This window comes from Coregonus clupeaformis, unplaced genomic scaffold, assembly GCF_020615455.1.
Source record: "Coregonus clupeaformis isolate EN_2021a unplaced genomic scaffold, ASM2061545v1 scaf0662, whole genome shotgun sequence".
In the NCBI taxonomy this organism is placed as follows: Eukaryota; Metazoa; Chordata; class Actinopteri; order Salmoniformes; family Salmonidae; genus Coregonus; species Coregonus clupeaformis.
In genome coordinates, this window is record NW_025534117.1 from 101924 (window position 1) to 123276 (window position 21353).

At 43.4% G+C, this 21353-nt stretch overlaps 2 protein-coding genes across 6 annotated transcripts; both read left to right on the plus strand.

Moving 5' to 3' along the window:
- The first annotated feature begins 503 nt into the window (after window positions 1–503).
- On the plus strand, window positions 504–21123 carry LOC121551357 (small G protein signaling modulator 3). 5 transcript variants are annotated; one of them, XM_041863971.2, is made up of 21 exons: window positions 504–643; window positions 10656–10751; window positions 11161–11246; window positions 11696–11759; window positions 12922–13121; window positions 13276–13383; window positions 13535–13678; window positions 14039–14234; window positions 14656–14801; window positions 15289–15522; window positions 15583–15765; window positions 15963–16118; window positions 16444–16498; window positions 17010–17059; window positions 17500–17652; window positions 17729–17799; window positions 18093–18141; window positions 18552–18637; window positions 18723–18845; window positions 19150–19210; window positions 19701–21123. In XM_041863971.2, exons 2-21 carry the CDS (start codon window positions 10745–10747, stop codon window positions 19782–19784), a joined length of 2256 nt encoding a protein of 751 aa, XP_041719905.1. In that variant the 5' UTR covers window positions 504–643; window positions 10656–10744; the 3' UTR covers window positions 19785–21123. The 5 variants fall into 5 exon arrangements, with proteins under 5 accessions (XP_041719905.1, XP_041719901.1, XP_041719904.1 ...); XM_041863967.2 differs by having other exon boundaries at window positions 505–643; window positions 13276–13398; window positions 15259–15522; XM_041863970.2 differs by having other exon boundaries at window positions 505–643; window positions 13276–13398.
- Window positions 6910–8361, plus strand: LOC121551359 (zinc finger BED domain-containing protein 4-like). Its single transcript, XM_041863977.2, has 2 exons — window positions 6910–7478; window positions 7693–8361. The coding sequence occupies exons 1-2, from the start codon at window positions 7093–7095 to the stop codon at window positions 8351–8353; spliced, it is 1047 nt and encodes a 348-aa protein (XP_041719911.2). The 5' UTR covers window positions 6910–7092; the 3' UTR covers window positions 8354–8361.
- Window positions 21124–21353: the final 230 nt, after the last annotated feature.

The following is a 21353-nucleotide window of genomic DNA, read 5'->3' on the forward strand; positions in this document are numbered from 1 at the left end:
AACATTATTAAAGTGACTAGTGTTCCATTAAAGGAAAGCTGGGTAGTATTAATTCATGCACACATTAGCAAAACCTTACGCAACAGAAAACAAATTTCTTATTGGACAAGTTCAGGTAGTCCCTTCACGTTCATTACTAGTAAAAATGACCCTGGAGAGGGGGAACAGCACATTGTTAATGCGTCTGTTTACATTGAATAGATGTCAGAGAATGTCTGAACAGGAAATTCATCGAATGTAAATGCCTATTCTTTCCATACTCACTTTATTTCTCTCAAATATCATTTATTCAGACACGTTCTTGGACTGAATCACTTTCAAAGTATATATTATATAATTTAAATAAAGAAATTGATCCATATTCATTCATCTCAATCCACGCACTCACGTCATTAATTTAGTCCAAGGCGGAAGGATATGGAGACATATTACTTTACGTACTGTAGTTCCGGGATTTGGGACTACTTTCCACATTGGAAAACACTGGAGAAGCGTAGGAATACCAAATAGAAACGCACTGCTAACAGGTGCATGACGCAAAACGGAGAACCCTAGTAGTACCAGCTTTGGCGATTTTTACAACCTAAGCAACGCCGTCGGAAAACACTGGACAGAGTTTGTAATGGTACAGACTGATAATAAGGTAAGCCACTCGCTATTGTAATTTAGTCACTGACGCTGCACTTGTTGTAGCCAGAGCCATATGGTTAGCTACCTAGCTCGCCAGTTAGGTAACGTTAGCTAGCTAGTGGTTCTGTTATCAAGCAAGCTAGAACTGTACTAGCCAGCCTCCAGGCTTCATGCACGTCCATTGAATCTATCTCTCAAGATTGGCAATGTAGCTAGCTAGCATGTTCTGAACAGCATATTAGCAAACTAAAGTTACGTTAGCTAGCCAATACAATCACGAATCAAAGAATACGTTTATGTCAAGTGATGACGAACGATAAAGGTTTCCATCCATCCAAGTCGTGACATATGGTTGGACTGTTGACATCAATATAATGTGCTAAAATATGTTATTAATAGCCGAAAAAGTAAAAGTTAGCTAGTATGGCGAGTTTATTAACGAGGATTTGTGAACGGTGGCATGGATGATGGCGCTTACTACGTGCACCTTCACACATGCGTAGTGTACACTTCTACACTTTTTGTAGGCTCGCGGTACATTTTTTTCTTTTTTGGAACTCAGTTGGGATCTCAACTTACTGAGTTACAATATAGAATATATGAGGTGCAATTTGGTTGTGCATCAACAGTTTTCTCTTATGTCAGTCACTGATAGTCACTCAATTAGCCCATGTCAGCAAAACATTTTTTGATTGGTAAATTAGTCTAGCCAGCTATCTAAACTTGTAGTAATCGTGGTCAAATGAACGACCGGGGGTCCTTATTCAGAATTTTATTAATTGTTTTATTCTGTGTTACAGCATTCAACCCGCATAAAGCATAGTGCATTTAATGTAAAAAATTAAATAAACATTCTCTCCGCCCCATGGCAAAATGAGTAGAATTGCATGAAATTAGTTATAAAATTGCAATTATTATTTCATTTTTTTGTCGAGGGGGGCTGCTAAAATGTTTTGCTCAAGCTGTGGATGGGGAGGGGCCCAAGACAATTTCACATAGGGCCCCAAAAGGCTAGGGTCGGCTCTGACCGCATGTGCAGATATGGATATGGACCATGAACAGAGTTACCCATCCCTTGGTCAGGTGCTTGCAGGTTGTGTGTGTAATTTGCATCCTTATTAGCTTACTGTATCTATTAGATGTTTAAAGTGGTGTGAAGTACTTTACTGACACCGTTAAGTATTGATTTGAGGTTGTCATACATGGCTCTGTTTGTTATTGGTGTCTGGTCTGAGCGCCCAGGGTGGTTGTATTTAGCCTATGCAATGCAGCAACATCACGTTTATCAGAGGAGTTAAAAAAATAACAAAATAAGTCTGACGTCTGTACGTTGGTCCAGTGTGTTGGAAACATCTGCACGTCTCAATACTGAAATGAATGGGGAAGACTGCTACCATGTTACTGGCTCCACCACACACACTGCCTTTGACACCTGAGACCACAGTGTGACTGATGTTGTTGCATACTGTGCTCATTTGGATCAGAGGCAGAGCCTGTTGTTTCCTCAATAGGGAGTGATGTGTTTACATTTAATTTCCGTCTAAGCTCCTTGGAAAGCTGTGGATTTATGGATCTTTCCCCAGAATAGTATTTGGGATTTCAGAGAAAGTGCCATTTCTCATTACCGCGTCACACGTGTCTGTATGTGGGAAAAGTTGTGGGAACTGCTAATGAATAGCTGTGGGAACCTGTGATGGGGCGTGTATGCTACTGTTTGTGTGCGTTTGCACCGCCAGCATGCCAAAGAGAATGGGGCCTGCTGCTCATCATTTAGCTGTTGAGCTCGTGGCAGTTATTCTCTTGCGCGTGTGTGTTTCCAATGATATAGCCTGCTGTGACTCACCATTTGCTGACGTGACTGGCTGGCTCTGAGGGGACCTGCTGAAAGGAGAGCCAGGGAGTAAGGGGATTGATTTAAGGATTTTGAGCAGAGAACAGGTCACACATACCAGACTCTGCAGCAGGAGAGAGGGAGAGGGCCCATTACAGCACTTCCTTTAAGAGCATTGGGCCAGTAACTGAAAGGCAGATGGTTTGAATCCCAGAGACAACTAGGTGAAAAATCTGTCTGTACCCTTGAGCAAGGCACTTAACCCTAATTGCTCCTGTAAGTTGCTCTGGATAAGAGCATCTGCTAAATGACTAAAATGTAAAATGTAGCTGCCATTTAATAATAAATAAATAAACTTTGTATAGCACCTTTCAATACAAGCAACACAGTGCTTCACATCATAAAACAATATAAAATAAAAGTACTAACAAAGAAACAGACAGGAGGAAGGAAAAATAAACAAGGTAGATAATTAGAATCATACATTAAACACATTGTTATAAAAGCGTCTTCAGCAGGGATTTAAAGAGGCACAGAATCTGCAAGCCAGATCTGCTCTGGTGACTCAGAGGGCTCACACACACACACACACACACACACACACACACACATGGCTCTCCCAGCCTACACAGCAGGATCTTCATTGTGTAAGGTGTGGGTAAACACAGGATAGCCTCACCTTAAAATCTGTCCAGGCATCTCTCTTTATCTTGCTTTCTTCCATAATCGTCTTTAAGAATGTGGAAAAGAGATACATTTGCGCTATAAATGTGACTGTAATACCAATCCAACCAACAATCAATGCCTGTGTCGCCTACTTGTTGCCCTATACCCCCAAAGCAGGACAACCACTGGGACTAGTCTAGGACTGCTCTGGCCAGCCTCCAAACCACCAATTTGATTTCTCAAATATCCTCTTCATATGCTGATACTCCCTGTCTGGATGAATGACTGCTTTGTTGCCAAACGCTTAGCTGTTTTGCTGGCTGGCTGTAGCTATTTTGCTAATGTAGTCTATGTTTATGAGGAGGTGGTAGTGGGGCTGTTGACTGTGAATGAATGGTCTCTAGGAAGTTGTCTCAGAAGAGCGAGCCTCCTGCTGTTGCTTAATGTTTTCAAGGGGGTCGTGTTGTTGCCGCAATGTTGGTTTTCCGACGGCGTCTATTTCCATGAAGCTGTCGTCGGTTACCATGATATTGTTGCCGGGAGTGATTGTCACAGTTCAACGAGGTAAACAGGATTGTAAAAGGTCTCCTGGTGTTGTAAAATGCATCCGGAAAGCTTAAAAGTGTGTGTGTGCATTTTCCTTTTTCTGTGTGACATGTGTCCCTACATCACTTCCAGTCAACAAGTCTCTGGCTGTCGCTGATTACAACTTCAATAGGCTAAGTACTGTTAGTTACCATGGACACTGTTACTAGGGCCCATGGGGGATGTTATATGTTTTTGTCATAGGGATTAGAGAACATGACTTGTTGGCTCAGAGGAATGGCAAACAAACATCTTCTAGGCTACACAGGTCATAAGACTGATGAGTTGAGTGAGTTTTCCTCCCAACCCAAGATTAAAAGACGACACTCTGTCTCCGGGGGAAACGGTCTCCATGGGTAACCAACCAGGTGTTATTTTGGCCTGTGATGAGGTAACTGCGTTTGCTGTCTGTAAACGCAATCTCAACTTGCTGTGATACAGTGAGGGGAAAAAAGTATTTGATCCCCTGCTGATTTTGTACGTTTGCCCACTGACAAAGACATGATCAGTCTATAATTTTAATGGTAGGTTTATTTGAACAGTGAGAGACAGAATAACAACAAAAAAATCCAGAAAAACGCATGTCAGAAATGTTATGAATTGATTAGCATTTTAATGAGGGAAATAAGTATTTAACCCCTCTGCAAAACATGACTTAGTACTTGGTCCGTTATCTCAGCCAATCATGGCTAGCGGGAAGGTTCCTGTCTTTTTCTGTGGCTAAACCAACTATGCTCGTAATTTACCAATTGTATTCGTATTTACAGATGGCATCAGACTTTGTTATTAAGGCATATGAAACTTCACATGTTCCAGAAGGCATTTCTGCCCCAAAACGCATTTTGATAAAAAAATTAAAATAAAATTACGTTCAAATGCCTCTCCTGTGAAGTAGTGATGTGCGACATACACCTAGCTTCCTCAAACGAGTCACATTTGTGGTTTGTAAGGTATTTTTGGATTGAATGGAATCCTAGGGGCAAACAACGTAACAAAATATGCCTATAAAGTATCTAAATACATAAGATATGGACCAATAACTTTCTTGGGATATCAAACAACAGTATAGTTAAGTGTAAGAATGGATACACATGTCAAAATGGGGGATATCCTCCTTTATGTGGTGGGGTTACTCTTTGCTGAAACACAAACTGCAGATTGTGGCTTAAAGTTAGTTAAATGGGGTTTATACACCCCATATTTCTTGACAAAACCCTTACTCAAATAACTGTTTTACAGAAATCTATACAATAGGTTTAAGAAGTGGTCCTAGTAAATTAATATAGTTACCAGCACAACACATCCATTGACTATACATTAGAATTAGCTTATCGCTACCAAAGGAGACATTTGTTTCGTTAGCTAAATCTGCAAATAATAGGAGACAACTGTTATGAGTCAGCAAACAATTGACCACACCACTAAAGCCCATTCATGCATCCATGTTGGTAAGGTAATGGTTCTCTGACTTTTTCCCAATTTTGATATTTTTAGCCGTTTCGGTAATGAGAAGACAAAGTGGGGTAAAGGGGGTGTTTGAGAATAAGAACCTCATTCTGAAGGCATATAAGCAAATTAATTTGTGCTAATCTAAGGACTTCTTCTCTAGATGCATCATGGCCATGGGTGAATAAAACTTTATTTAGAAATTGATTGGAGTTTTTACAGGAACTTGAAAAGGTGTTACGGTAATGAGATGTCCACAGACACTGTTTTTACGTAATAAATATTATAATATAAACTTCAAGTATACAATTTTTATGATTTATGGACAAACTACATCAACATATGTTGTGTTTTTATTCAAATATGTAAAAACATTTTTACTAAAGTAAAATTGTATAAAATGACCCGGATTTAGTCCGGACGCATTTTGGTACTGAGAATTTAGGGTGAAAATGTACAAAATTCAGGCAAATATACAAGTACAGTGCATTCGGAAAGTATTCAGACCCCCCCATTTTATGTTACAGCCTTATTCTAAAACAGATTGATTTTTTCCCCTCAATCTACACACAATACCCCATAATGACAAAGCGAAAACAGGTTTTAGAAATTGGCTGAAAAGCCTAAAGCACTTGCAATACCTGGCATTAGCTAAATGCTAAACTAAAGACAAGGAAGTTGTCTTATGCTGAAAAATACCTAATCAGGGAAGTAAAGAGGTTATTTCCCTCCTGTTCTTATAGAGGTAGTTTCCCAGAATTAGGCCTACTTTAATCCCTTGTACCTACCTCAGGTAGGGTGGTGTACATATTAAGCCCACCAAAATATAAGTTTAGACATTTCTAACGTATACAGCCCTAATTTTCATTTAAAAAAGTGAAGATAATATTAATCTCTCGAAGTTTTAGGACTATAGGTCAATGTGTGAAAACAAGATGCTACAAGATATATTTGATAATGTGAAAAGTCTGGAGTGGGTGTAATGGGTACCAAATGTACCCTTTAGGCCCATGGGTGTTCCAAATAAGCCCACCTCTTAAATAATCCATTTGAATTAATTTCCAAATGTTAATTTACAAACTGACATTTCTTTATGTAAGATTAAATTTAGGGCTGTCAAAAATAGCGCGTTAACGACGTTAATTAGTTGTTTGCTGTTAATTACGTCAATTTTTTTAACGCATTTCACGCATGCGCAGTGTGACAAATTATTCAGGTCAGGAAAGTGGTTGGGAGCTAGAGGCGAGATGGAGCAAGGTGAGCAAAGTGGGCCTATTGACGGATTCAAATATAAAAAGAATGATGATGGTACAGTTAACAAGTACAAGGTTATTTGCAAGATTTGTAAGAAGGAGTTTCAATTTCACCGGAGCTGTTCAAGCTTGAAGTACCATGTCAACGCCAAACATGCGTTTGCTGGGCCGTCAGATTCAGCAAGTGGTTTGCGCCAGACCACGCTGAATGTTTGCAGGCAATTAACAAAATCAACCTCAGATAATTTGACCAACACAATAGCAAAATGGATTGCAAAGGATTGTAGACCCATTAGCATTGTAGAAGACTCAGGTTTCCTTGATGTTTTGCAAGTGGCGTCTCAAGACTCATTCTATAAGCCACCGTCAAGAGCCACAGTTATGAAGAAAATCCACGAGCTCTATGAAAACGAAAAAGAAAAAAGGAAAGAGGTCTTGGCTCAAGTAAATCATATCGCCCTGACAGGAGACCATTGGACATCAGTGAGTAACAACAATTACCTCGGAGTAACTGCACATTTAATCAGTGACACGTGGGAACTGAAGTCTTTTGCGCTGACTATATTAAAAACTGAGGAGCGTCATTTTGCGGAGGCTTGTAAAGAACAGTTCCTGTCTGTTGCACGTGAGTGGGACATCGAGGGCAAGACTACAACCATTGGGACTGACAGTGCACGCAACATGGTTGCCGCAATTCGACTTACACGCTATGAACACATGAACTGTGTCGCTCACATGGTGCAGAGAAGTGTCACAGTGAGTCTTGCTGACAGCGGCTTTGTAAATGCTTTGGCCAAGGCTCGCAAAGTTGTCGGTCATTTTAAGCACAGCCCAGCAAATGCTGCGGAGCTTCAAGCACAACAAGTCAGCCTGGGAAAGAAGCAAGAGCCATTGATCCAGGATGTTCCAACACGTTGGAATTCGACGCTGGAAATGGTCAAGCGCGTGAGCAGAAATAAAGAGGCTGTCATCGCAGCCCTGGACAATCAGGAGCACAAACTCGTTTTGCCGACCGCAGCAGAGTGGGATAAACTGCAGAGGCTGGAGACACTTCTAGAGCCATGCAGGTAAATCAGTCTGTAACTTATCAAATAACATCGCTTTGATTATTTTCTGGAATGAATTAAACCAAGTCAAATATCAATAACATGTATCTATGTAAAAAATAATGATGATGATGATAATAATAATAATAATAATAATAATAAATAATAATATGTTGATAACCACTGTTCTAATAATACACTGTCTCTGTGTGCATGTGTGTGTTTGTGTGCGTAGGTATGTAACTGAGCTCCTGGGTGGAGAGGCCTATGTCTCCTGTTCTGTGGTACTACCTTCTCTCTGCCACTTGCGTCTCAAGATGGAAGCCTGTGATGAGGACCCTGCATATGTGGTGAGATTCAAGACCAAGTTCAAGGAGGACCTAGCATCCCGTCAAGAACAGCTCAACAATGCATGGCTCCAGATTGCTACAGTTTTGGATCCTCGTTTCAAAGACTTGAAATGCCTGCCCAAGACAGACAGGGAAGAGGTGTGGACCACACTTGAAGGGATGCTGCAACAAGAATCACCCAGAAGGTCTTCACAGACACATGATGATGGGCCACCCAGGAAGAAAATCAGCCTTCTGCAAATGGGCTCAGATTCAGAATCAGAAGATGAAGAGGTCCAACCTGCCATACAGAGGTACAGAGCAGAGCCCACCATTAAATTGGAGGACTGCCCCTTGAGGTGGTGGGCATCTCATTCAGGAGCCCATGAGAAGCTGGCCTCACTAGCTCACAAATATCTAGCCACTCCTGCAACCACTGTTCCCTGTGAACGACTTTTCTCAGTTGCAGGTCACATTGTGAACAAGAAAAGGTCAGCTTTACTTTCAGAAAATGTGAACAAGTTAGTTTGCCTCAGCAACTGGCTGAAAGATGATGAAGCTCAGTAGATTTGAAAGGTGATGTTCAAACAAAATGACCAGTTTCAGTGCAACATGTTATAGTAGTTAGCAACTGGATTTTTGAGCAACTGGATTAAAGAATGGAGGAAAAGGTAAAAGATTGTTCTTTGGTTTGATTTAAAAGTTTTATTGAAAATGTTTTTTTCCACAGATGACTCAAATTGTGCAAAAATGTGGTAGGTCACTGTTATGATTTGACTACATTTATTGCTTTCTGTTCAATTGAATACTGTAAATTGTACATCCTGGTTAAGAGGAATGCCAAAGAGGAAGTGATGGAACATTACAAAGACAAATATTATGGTGTGTAGTATGTTTCAGCTTGATTTAAAACACCATTATTTGGCTGTGTTAATAAACAGACATAATATGAAAATTATGTATCTGTGTCCTGTTATTTATCTTTTGGTATGCATTTCAGAAAAAAAATGGTTAGGATTCAGGTGTAATTGCAAATAGTGATTAATCATGATTAATCCACTGAAAATTCTGATTAATTTGATTAAAAATTTTAATCATTTGACAGCCCTAATTAAATTATAATCATCTCCCCTAAACTCATTAAAATCAATTGATCATTACTATTCATCATGAAAGTAGCATTCCATAACAGGGAGGTAGGTGTCCAATCGTATCCACAGAGATCAATTTGGGACCAAGCTTTTGTTCTTGCCAACCAGTACACACCTGATTCAACTAATCATAGACTTCAATCAAGACTTGATTAGTTGAATCAGGTGTGTTACTGCTTGGTTAGAACAAAACCCTGCACCGTCACCGGCCCTCTGTGGATAAGACGCCATGCACAAAGACCATAACACAAATGACTTTTAATGAATTATCTGAAAGCTGGTTCACATTACTCATAGAATATTTGGAAACCAATTGTCTGGGATATAAATATACACTATATACTACAATATTATGCAAAGTTAGTATTGATGATATTGAACAATATTTATTTATATCCATTTACATTCTGTATACAGAGGGTGATTTTTGTGATACTGTACCCTTTAAGCCCACCTGAGATAAATGTCAAATTTTACAAAAATTGCATCTATGTATAACAATGCAAGGTTCATTTAACAGTAAAATAAGACAAAATGCATAAAAACAATTAGCTGTGAGTTATATTATATTGTTGTGGTTTACAGAGTTCTGTTGCTACTGTATTGACTGTGACGTGGTACAACTGCTAGCATGAAAAAGCCATATTTTCAATTGGTAAGCAATAGTAGTTAATACCCATGTATTTTTCTATCATGCGCATATCAACACATTCATCTCTTAATTTTACATTAAGTACGATCACTTATCTGAGGAGGTACTACAAATATCTGAAAAATGTGTTTATCTGAGAGTCACCTAATTTTTTTGCAGCTTTGAAATAGGCCACTAGTAGGAACATACACAACTGTCCATAACTTAATAATAAAACATCTGAGTAAAAACTGGTATGGATGCAACAACCACATGAACTGATTGAAACATTAGGCCATTGTATTACCCCCCCCCACACCACTCCCTGAGGAGCTAGGCATGTCATGAGTTTACTTTTAAGACAATAACACTCATAGTGTGTGTGGGAGAAGTCAAGGGAGGGCAATATTTACAGTATGTAGAGCAGCAGCCATGGTCACGTTGCCATGATTATTGCATGAGAACAGTTGGTGCTTCAGGGAGTTTTATCCCTCTTTCTCCCTCCTTCACATACCCCCCGCTTTCTTTCTTTCTTTCTCCCACTCTTGCTCTGATTATCGGTTCTTCCTCCTTCTCTCTCGTTTCAATCTCTTTCCTCATCTGGTCTCTCTCTCCATCCTGACCTCCCTCTTGTTCTATCAGTTTTGATCCTGGCTACATGGTGCAGGAATAAGTAATGTGAGTCTCTTCTGTTTTGTTTGTTTTCAATAAGGAAGAGGTGTGTGTGTGTGTGTGTGTACCCTGTGTGTGTGAGAGAGGCTGTTGCTCCAGTAGTACTGTTGCTTCACATTGAGAAGGGTAAAGCTCTTATTGTGTGCTCTGTCTACTGGTAATGTGTTTGAACTGACCCCTCCTTACTAGGGGAGGGAAGATTTGATTATGAAAGGATGTACTGATGATGGATACCTTGCTACATGCAATTGAAGACCAAACTGAACATGCAAGAGCTTTTCTGCCACTCTTGGATTCAAAAAGGAGTTCACTAAAGGGGTCTAATCTTTGGGACCTTATAGTGTGAGAGACGGAGACCCATTTAAGTTACTGGCTCAGATAGGTAATTTGTCTGTGTTGTGTTTTCTCCTTCCAGAGTCGGTGCTAGTATCTGTTGATCTCCCTCCTTTCCCAGAGTGGCTGTCTACACCAACACACTCCTCATTCATTCTGCTCTCCTCCAGCATGTCAGGTAAGGGCTCCCATCCCTCTCTTCCCCTCCTCCCTCAATCTCTCTGTCCTCTCCCTTTTCTTTCCCTTATGCTTCCCCCTTCTGATAGTGCTTTTGATTATCCTTCTGCCAGTTTCTCCTCTCATCCCACTCTCATTTTCTGTTCCGTCTTTCTCTCAAACTCTCTGTCAGTCTATTCTCATTCAGTCCTCTCTCATCCCACCTCGCCCCTTTCCGTTCATGTTTTTTCTCTTGACCTTCTATTCTCTTTCTGTCCCTCACATTATTTGATTCTCTCCATCAGTTCCTCCTCTCACAGTACCTCATCCACCTCTTCTATCTCCCTGTCAGTTCCTCCTCTCACAGTACTCTCATTCATCTCTTCGATCGCCCTCTTCTCTCATATTCCTTCCCCCTCTCTGTGTTCCAGGTGGTTACACTCCGGCCCCTGGGGGCCCCTTCTCAGCCCTGACCTCCAGTATGTGGCCCCAGGACATCCTGGCCAAGTACTATCAGGTATAGACTGACCTGACAGAACCGATATCTTGGTACTGCTGGGTTAACACTGAGGAGAGGGAGCCTCTAGCTTAGTACTGTGGTTGTCTAGGCTATTTCTGGATTCATTGAATGTGAAAGTTTTTACCACTCCAGCACATATTCATATTTTTTGCCATTCATTCTTGTTTGCACACATTGACCTATAAAATTACTGCTGAACTCCGTTGGTCTCAAGGTCTTTGATTTGTTTCAAATTACACACCGTTTGCATATCTCAGGTCAGGCACTGTATCAAAGGGTTGCCATCTTACTGATCTTGTCCCCCTCTGCTGTGGATAATCAATCTAAAAGCATCTGTTCTGCTATTTACTGTAGTAAGCCCTTAGTTTTTCGTGATTTATCTTGTGCTTTAACATAATATGCCATGGAACTCTTTGTTGACTGGCTCTTGTTGTCTCTGTTTACAGAAGGACCCAACAGAGGAGGCTGAACCGCAGTATGATGAGTTTGGCTTCAGGCTGGATAGTGAAGGTAGGAACACACATTAGTTACCCACTTAGTTGCTTTTATTTATTCTGTATTTCAGGCAAAGGCATTTCTCACAAACCTAATATTAGACCTGAGGAGAAAATATCAGAGAATATCTATTAAAGGTTGTTGCGGCCACTATTTTGACCTAACTTCCTGTCCTAGAGAGGACATGCACATTTAGGTTCCACCTCCGAAAAATGATGAAGGCTACTTATACATATTCACAAATTGGGTGTGGGAATTTCCATGATTTAACATCAACAAATATGGCATTGACAGCTGTCAGTGTACCTAGCTAGCATGCTAACCTTATCTAGCTAGCTGGCTATCTTGCTAACCTTATCTAGCTAGTTAATGTTATCTGTTGTTGCTGGTTTTCTTTTTTAGTATTCAAAAGATTAGCCTGCTGGCTCTATGGCTGGTTCTGCAGCTGGATTTGTCATAAGCATTGATTTAGGGAAAACTTCTCCACAGATGGAAACCACTGGCCTATCTTTGACTTCACCATCTATTGTTATCTCCATAGTTGTGGCATCTTCCATAAATTGCGTTCGCAAATCCGCCATTGAAATTGTTAGAAAAAATAAGATGAAGCTCCGGTAATATGGATAACTATTGAAAGATAGCTGGGGTGTTTAACCTTTAGGCACAGCAATGGCTGTACAGTTACAGTATGCAATGTGTGATCAATTCAATGCCGGTGACCTGCACTGATTGCCCAAATCCTATTGACCTGTTGCTGATATTGTAGCTGTAGTCCACTGTAAAGGAACTGAGACACCGCTGAACACTGGGGCTGTTGTTGGGCCCATGTCTAATGGGTTAACCAACGTTTTGCTCTAATCTCGTTGAAGGTGTACACACAGATGTTTGTTGACCTTTTGGTGAAGTGGTAGAATTCATTGAAAGGGGAGGACAGTGGAAGCAGATCTTTGGTGGAGGGGGAGAAACCATTGAAACGGGAGGATAGGGGAAGCAGACATTTGGAGGGGGAGAAACTATTGAAACAGGGGAGGACAGGGGAAGCAGACTGAGTGCCAAAGTAACAGGAAGGTAGGGGTATAACACTGAACTACAATAACTGAAGTTGAACACCATCTCTCTCTCCTTCCCCTTCTCCCCATCTCCCTCCTCCTCCCTCTCGCCCTCCCCCCTCCTCCAGATGGTGTAGAGCCAGAGCCGAGGCCAGAGCCCCAGAGAGAGGACCCCCAGCAGAGGCTGCGCTGGCAGGCCCACCTGGAGTTCACCCACAACCACACCGTTAGAGACCTGACCTGGGACCTCATCTCCCCTGTCCTGCCCCGCTCTGAACGCCTCCGCTCCCTGGTGCTGGGTGGCATACCACACAGCATGAGACCACAGGTAAGGGGGCCTAGAGGGGTAAAACAAAGGGAAAAGGCAGAATGAGACCACAGACTGGTAAGGGGAGGTAAAGTGGTCAGAGGGCCAACTCCTACTACGGTATATAACCTGATTCAGAGATGTCTGTTGTCGCTGCTCCCCCCGGTGGGGCTAGTTGTGGATGCGTCTGTCTGGAGCTCTGCAGAAGAAGAGGACTACAGAGATCTCCTACAAAGAGATCGTTAAGAACAGCACGAACGACGAGTCCACTGCTGCCAAACAGGTACTGGATGCTGAGGTACTGTACATCCAGATGACTCCAGGTGGAGGGTTGGAATGGTACTTATGTTGTAAGATGTTTGTCTCTCCCTTGATGAAAATCTGTGATGGAGGATCAAACGTTGTTAACCCTCCATCTCTTCCCCCTCTCTCAGATAGAGAAGGACCTGTTGCGGACCATGCCCTCCAACGCGTGTTTCTGCAGCCTGCAGAGTGTGGGTGTTCCCAGGCTGAGGCGGGTACTGCGGGGCCTGGCATGGCTCTACCCAGACATCGGCTACTGCCAGGGCACAGGCATGGTGAGGAGGACCTTCACTGTACTCTATTGTGTTGTTACGGTCTATACACTTTTCTCTGGCTGGCAAAGACCTGGCATATTACCATCCAGATCCCTTTCAGAAAAGGTTTTCCTGCATTTTTTAAGAACCTCTCACTCTCTCCCGCCTCCTTCCTCTTCTGCACTTTTTAAATAGTAATTTGATCATGTGTTCTTGATGAACTCTTTAATCTAGGGAGTTTGTAATACCTCTACTGTCATTTGGATTTGTATACTTTTGTATGTGTCCAGTATGTATTTTCACTGCAACCGAATTGCCCTACGGGGACAACAAAGATCAAATCTATTCTGTTCCTTTTCTTCACCCTCTCCCCATCCCCAGGTGGTGTCATGCCTGCTGCTGTTCCTGGAGGAGGAGGACGTGCTGTGGATGATGTGTGCCCTGATCGAGGACCTGCTGCCCCCCTCCTACTTCTCCTCCACCCTGCTGGGGGTCCAGACGGACCAGAGAGTCCTCAGACAGCTCATAGTCCAGTACCTACCAAGCCTGGACAGGCTTCTGCAGGAGCACGACATCGGTGAGAGATAGGGGGTTCTTTACACCAACACTCACACTTATATTTTCCTACTTTGCTGGTAGCTACTTTATTGAGGGAAAAGGTACTGTGACTATGTGGTTGTCTCACCTAGCTATCTTAAGATTAATGCACTTACTGTAAGTCGCTCTGGATAAGAGCGTCCGCTAAATGACTAAAATGTAAATCTAAAAATGTGCATAGGGATCTACTACCCAAGGGGAGCTATAGTTGGGAGAGGGGGGGATAGAGGAGACTGGGGTTAGAGAGGTGTGTTGGAGAGGGATGAGGAGGGGAAACTGAAATAACGAGGTATTTAAAGTCTAGTGGTTAAAGGCCACAAACATTGCTAAGAATGCCAGGTGGAGTGTAGGAGACCAACCTGCCTGTATGTCCTAACCTTTACCCTCCCCTCCTCCCCCAGAGTTGTCTCTGATCACGCTGCACTGGTTCCTGACGTCGTTTGCCAGTGTGGTGGACATCCGCATCCTGCTGAGGATCTGGGACCTGCTGTTCTACCAGGGCTCTGTGGTCCTCTTCCAGGTCACACTGGGCATGCTCAAGATCAAGGTGGGATAGTTGTTACTCTCTGACTGATTGGCTGGCTGGTTGCTGGTTTGATTTTAAACCAACCCCTATCCCATAGACCTGTGTAGATCAGAAAGGATTGGATAGGTATGAAATCGGGGCAGCAGGTAGCTTAGTGGTTAAGAGCGTTGTGCCAGTAACCGAAAGGTTGCTGGTTCTAATCCCCGAGCCGACTAGGTGAAAAATCTGTCTGTGCCCTTGAGCAAGGCACTTAACCCTAATTGCTCCTGTAAGTCGCTCTGGATAAGAGCGTCTGCTAAATGACTAAAAAATAAAAAAATAAAATAATATGGTAATAACTCCACCTCTCTCTGATGAGCTTGAAATGTATTTTTCTTACTACATCTATCCAACACTTTCAGATCTACAGGCCTACAAGTGTCTTGGGGATTTGGGATTGGTCATTCCCCTATTTAACCCTCTCCTTTCCCCCCTACAGGAGGTTGACCTTCTCCTCTCTCCCCTACAGGAGGAGGAGCTGGTGTCCTCTGAGAACTCGGCGTCCATCTTCAACACGCTGTCCGACCTGCCCAGCCAACTGGGTGACGGGGCTGCAGTACTGGGGGAGGCCATGAGGCTGGCAGGGGCGCTGTCCCAGGACACGCTGGAGGCCCAGAGGAACAAACACCTGGCCTACATCCTCAACGAGCAGGCCCAGCTCAACACCAACAACTCCCACACACTCAACACCAACCTCAATAAGGTGAGTGGTCTGATAGTAGAAGTGTGTGTGATAGCATGTCTAACCAGAGTGTGTCTATAGGTTGTGAGGAGACAGTCGTTACGTAGGAAGTCCACCCTGAGCTCTCTGTTGTGGGGTGAGGACGAGGCGGAGGTGCTCAAGTCTAAGAACATCAAGCAGACAGAGCTGGTAGCAGCGCTCCGAGAGGCCATCACCCGCACCGCTGAACACTTCCACTGTCTGGACCCCCGACACACCAGCACTGTGAGTCTCATTAATAAATCAGATTACTGAATCAACTCACTGAATCATATAATTGAATACTTCCCCTGTCTGGACCCCTGACACAGCAGCACCGTGAGTCATGTTACCTAACAATTCTGAGCTAATTTGATTAGATGAATCTATGTCCCTCCCTCTCTCGCCTTCTCTTCATCTCTCTCTGTCCCTCCTCCTCTCAGGACCTGACTCCAGACTACTCCATGGAGAGCCACCAGAGAGACCATGAGAACTTCCTGGTTGTGTCTCGTAACCGACGGAGACGGGCCAAAGCCCTGCTGGACTTTGAGCGCCATGACGACGACGAACTGGGCTTCAGGAAGAACGACATCATCACGGTGAGTGGACAGAACACATACATGTAACGGAGTTAAGAACGCTGCGTGAGCTCAATCCACAGCTAGCTTTAAATGTTGACATGTATTTGTACAGCTCAATCTGTTGGTAAATTGTCAAGGAGGGTGGTCACGTGTGTTTGTGAGCAGAGGATCACTAGTTGGAGCCGGTATGGGACAGTGGAGGAAGCTAGACTGTTAGCAGCACGCTGACATCAGTTTCACAAACACAGTGCGAAAAATGTATGTGAAAACATACATGTAAAAAACAACAACAAAGGGACTAACTCTCACTCCTCCATCTCATCCCTCTGTTTTACTCTCTCAGATCTTTTCCCAGAAGGATGAGCACTGTTGGGTGGGAGAGCTCAATGGGCTGAGAGGTGAGTGGAAACACCCCATCTCTATCCCAATCTCCCCTCCACACATCCTGTTGAATGTCCATCTCTATCCCAATCTCCCCTCCACACATCCTGTAGAATGTCCATCTCTATCCCAATCTCCCCTCCACACATCCTGTAGAATGTCCATCTCTATCCCAATCTCCCCTCCACACATCCTGTAGAATGTCCATCTCTATCCCAATCTCCCCTCCACACATCCTGTAGAATGTCCATCTCTATCCCAATCTCCCCTCCACACATCCTGTAGCATGTCCATCTCTATCCCAATCTCCCCTCCACACATCCTGTAGAATGTCCATCTCTATCCCAATCTCCCCTCCACACATCCTGTAGAATGTCCATCTCTATCCCAATCTCCCCTCCACACATCCTGTAGAATGTCCATCACTTTCCCAATCTCCCCTCCACACATCCTGTAGCATGTTCTAGTCCATGATTTTCTAACACTAGAGAACCTTCTATCTCATGATCTTTTGTTCTCTTACTCCAGGTTGGTTTCCAGCCAAGTTCGTGGAGATCCTCGATGAGCGGAGCAAAGAGGTTTGTCAGTGAATTATTGTATAGTCAAAGTCTAGTAAAAACAGATTTAAATTTGTCAGTGCTCTTTTAGTGGATATATACAGTCTATGGTGTTGTCAGTATTATATGTATGGTGTTGTCAGTTTGTCTAACTCCAGTACTCACAGAATTAATCTATGGTTGTCTGTTGTCCCCAGTACTGCCAGTATTAACTGGTCTGTTGTCCCCAGTACTGCCAGTATTAACTGGTCTGTTGTCCCCAGTACTGCCAGTATTAACTGGTCTGTTGTCCCCAGTACTGCCAGTATTAACTGGTCTGTTGTCCCCAGTACTGTCAGTATTAACTGGTCTGTTGTTCCCAGTACTGCCAGTATTAACTGGTCTGTTGTCCCCAGTACTGCCAGTATTAACTGGTCTGTTGTCCCCAGTACTGCCAGTATTAACTGGTCTGTTGTCCCCAGTACTCTCTGGCGGGTGATGACTCGGTGACGGAGGCGGTGACAGACCTGGTCAGAGGGACGTTGTGTCCTGCCCTGAAGGCCATCTTCCAACACGGCCTGAAGAAACCCTCTATACTGGGAGGACCCTGCCACCCCTGGCTCTTCTTAGAGGAGGTAGGAGAGAGAGGGTGTGGGTGTCTGTCAGTCTGTGCTATACCTGACTGTTCTTTGGTCTGTTTTCTCTCCTCAGGCAGCCAGTAGAGAGGTGGAGAGGGACTTTAACTCAGTCTACTCCAGACTGGTGCTGTGTAAGACGTACAGGTAACTTAAAAAGAGACACACACACCTCTGTACCATATGAACAGCTATGATTCCTACACAGTTGTCTTAGTTGTGTGGTGCAGTCCATCAGTTCTCCCTCTCTCTCTCACTCCCCCCTCTCTCTCTCACCCTCCCCCTCTCTCTCTCACTCCCCCGTCTCTCTCACTCCCCCCCGTCTCTCTCACTCCCCCGGCTCTCTCACTCTCCCCCTCTCTCCCCCCCCTGTCTCTCCTCTTCCCCCCTGTCTCTCATCTCTCCCCCTCTTCTCTCTCCCCCTCTTCTCCCCCCCCCAGATTAGACGAGGATGGCAAGGTTCTCACACCAGAGGAGCTGCTCTACAGAGTGAGTCCTCTTGTAAATGTTATCCTATAACAAGCCTGGTAACATACATAAATACATCCTACCACTAAAGACTTCCTCATTCCATCTCCAAGATCTGAAAGAACTGTGTAATATGGAACCGAGTTCTCTATTAAACTTACAGTATGTTGGCCAAGTTGCAGTTGTAAATGAGAACTTGTTCTCAACTGGCTTAACTGGTTAAATAAAGGTGAAGTGAAATAAAATAAAATACAATCTGTATTTCAGGTGGTTTCAAAGGGGGAATGAGGAAGTGCCTAGTGGTAGGGACAGATAGGCTGTACAGGTCGGCTGTTAGAAACTGTGCCTTAGGCTACAGATAGTTTTGCAGTGAATGTTTGGTTCATAAGCATTTGTTTCAGTGATGCTTCAGCGCCCTCTGTCTCTTTCAGGCGGTGCAGTCTGTCAATATGAGCCACGACTCTGCACACGCTCAGATGGACGTCAAGTTCCGCTCCCTCCTCTGCGTGGGCCTCAAGTGAGTCACACACTCACTCAGAGAACCCGGCTGTCCGTCGTATCAGTGAACACTCACCCTAACCCCCCTTCTCTCTCCCCCACAGTGAGCAGGTGTTACACCTGTGGTTGGAGGTGTTGTGTTCCAGTATGCCTGCAGTAGAGAAGTGGTACCAGCCCTGGTCCTTCCTACGCAGCCCAGGATGGGTCCAGATCAAGTGTGAGCTCAGGTAAGAAATGGACACAGAGATGCACATGAAAGAGAGACAGTGGGAGAGATTAAGAGAGATTGGGGAGAATGAGGAATAAAACAGATTTGAGTGAAACTGTGAGATCATATAAGTGTGAATGAATGAGAGTGATGCACACGAGTGCCAGCAGAATATTACGAGATTAAATCAAGAGATTAAAACATGTATTAACAGCTAGATTATTTTGAAAGACTGAGAGGCCAGGATGAAGTGAAATGGATATAATATGGTATGTGAAAATGGTCATTTTGATTTTTAAAAGGTTGTTTTGATGTTTCCTCAGGGTTCTCTCAAAGTTTGCCTTCAGTCTCTCTCAGGACTGCGAGCTGCCTGCCAAGAAAGAGGTATGCGTGTGTGAAACAGACACAAACACACACACACACCCTGGGAACTCATGCCTGTGTGTGGTCTTGCAGAATTCACCCGTTCTCAGAGAAGAGGTTGCAGATGTGTTGGTTGAGCATTACTTCTTTAGTTGGGATCTCTAGGTAAACTCTGATCTCTGGTCAATGTATTTGGTCTAGTTACTCAACTCTAGTTTCCTATTCTAGTCCCTAAACCCATAATTATCCAAACAGAAGCTATTCCTGGTTCAGTTGTTGGAGAACGTAGCTGGTGGTGGCTAGTGATGGTAGAATAGTGAACATTGGTGAAAACTGTCCCCCGAAACCTCCCTCAAACCCACACCCTTACGCACACTGCATGCATAAACGCGCACACCTCACCCATGCCCCTTTCACCTCCATTGTGGACATTTAAACTGCACCCAACAACTGCTGTTCCTTATACACTCCCTTTAAACAAACAGTTTCTTTCTCTTTTGCCTCCCTCCAGGAGAAAGATCAGAGGCCACTGAAGGAAGGAGTCCAAGACATGTTGGTGAAGCATCATCTCTTCAGCTGGGACATCGACGGCTAGACACACACACATATTCCACACACCCAAAGCCTGCAAAAAAACTCCCCTCCCCACACATGCTGTGTGTATACCAGAGTGATCTTTGTCTCTTTCATATTGACTGCTATGTCAGAACCCACTACTAGTGTTTATATCACTACCTCTCACTAGGAAGTATTGTATTGTTCAGACACTTGATCATCATTCTACAAACACGTTGGTATGGTTTCCCCTCCTCGTCTCAACTAAACTGTATCCAAAGCCTTGCTACTGAGGATTGTATCCCTGTATAGTACACTATGGGGAATAGGGGGCGCGTTCAACACAACGTTTTAGAACGTTCAGATAGAAAAGGCATTGTAGAACAAACATGCCTCTCTGACATGTAGAGTAAGGAATAACATCAGCTCTATTCATGGCATTTCTATCTGCAAGGTTGAAACCAGGAAGTTGATAGAGCCATGGTGACAGCCAGGACTAAGTTCTTGGGTGAAGCTACTGTGTATGTTGTGTCCACACCAGTGTTTCTGCTACTTTAGACTACGTGTGGAAGACTAGAAACATACAGAAAGTGCTCTGATGTAGCATTCCTTAGGTACAGAGTAGGCACCTCTACTGTGCCATATGAAGTATTTCCTCAGACTCAAGGACTGGGGTGTATCACTAGGAACCAAACGGAACAAAACCGGGAGGAATGTACCTGAATTTGTCCCATAGAAACGTGTTTTTGTTGCACAATGTTTTCCGTTGCCAAACATTTTGCTACGGTGTGCACTACTTATGCACTGATCTGATGTCCTAGTAGCACCTGTGTTCACAAGTGTCCTGCTACCAGTACTGTAGTAGGATGTGCTGATTGAGAAGTTTAACGTACTCTGCAACCACCCTGTCGATCCGTGTTGGCACCCAACGTTATAGAACAATCCCATTCTACTCTGCCTTCCGGCCACTATTGTCTTGAAACGTTTGGTGCCAACGTGGCACCCATGAAAATGACTCTCAAACCAAGTTTGTCCCTTGTGGTAGTCTGAAACCACTGTCTGTGCAGCCATTGAATCTGTAGTAGTCACTGGGAGGAACTACTGTACTATGTGTCAGAAAATGAAATTGTATGAAAAATGAGATCTATGATTTATAACTATAATAATGTCAACATTTCCTTTTCATTTCAGTTAATTTCTTTGTAAAACAGTCTTCATATTGAGATGTGTTACGATGGGTGTGTCCACACAACATCAAAAACAATTGGCTTCCATCTTGGTGTGTAATGACTGAAGAAAAGCCACTAGACTAACACACATCCACCTTGTACAGTAATGTTACACTATATACATAAGAAAATAAACATATCAGAATCTCCCTTTTGTGCTCTCTACGATGATAAATGGCAGTGTATATTTAACCATCAGAAAATGGTGGTACACTAACCCAATAACCTGTATGCCTTCCCCTCACCTTAACCCTTAGCACTGCTACCGTACCTATAGACTTTGTTGCGCTAACTTCCTTCATACTGCACACAGAGACAAATGGTATCCACAAGTGCATCTGACTCAATCAGTAGAATGGCTTAAATGCCAGAATCTCACA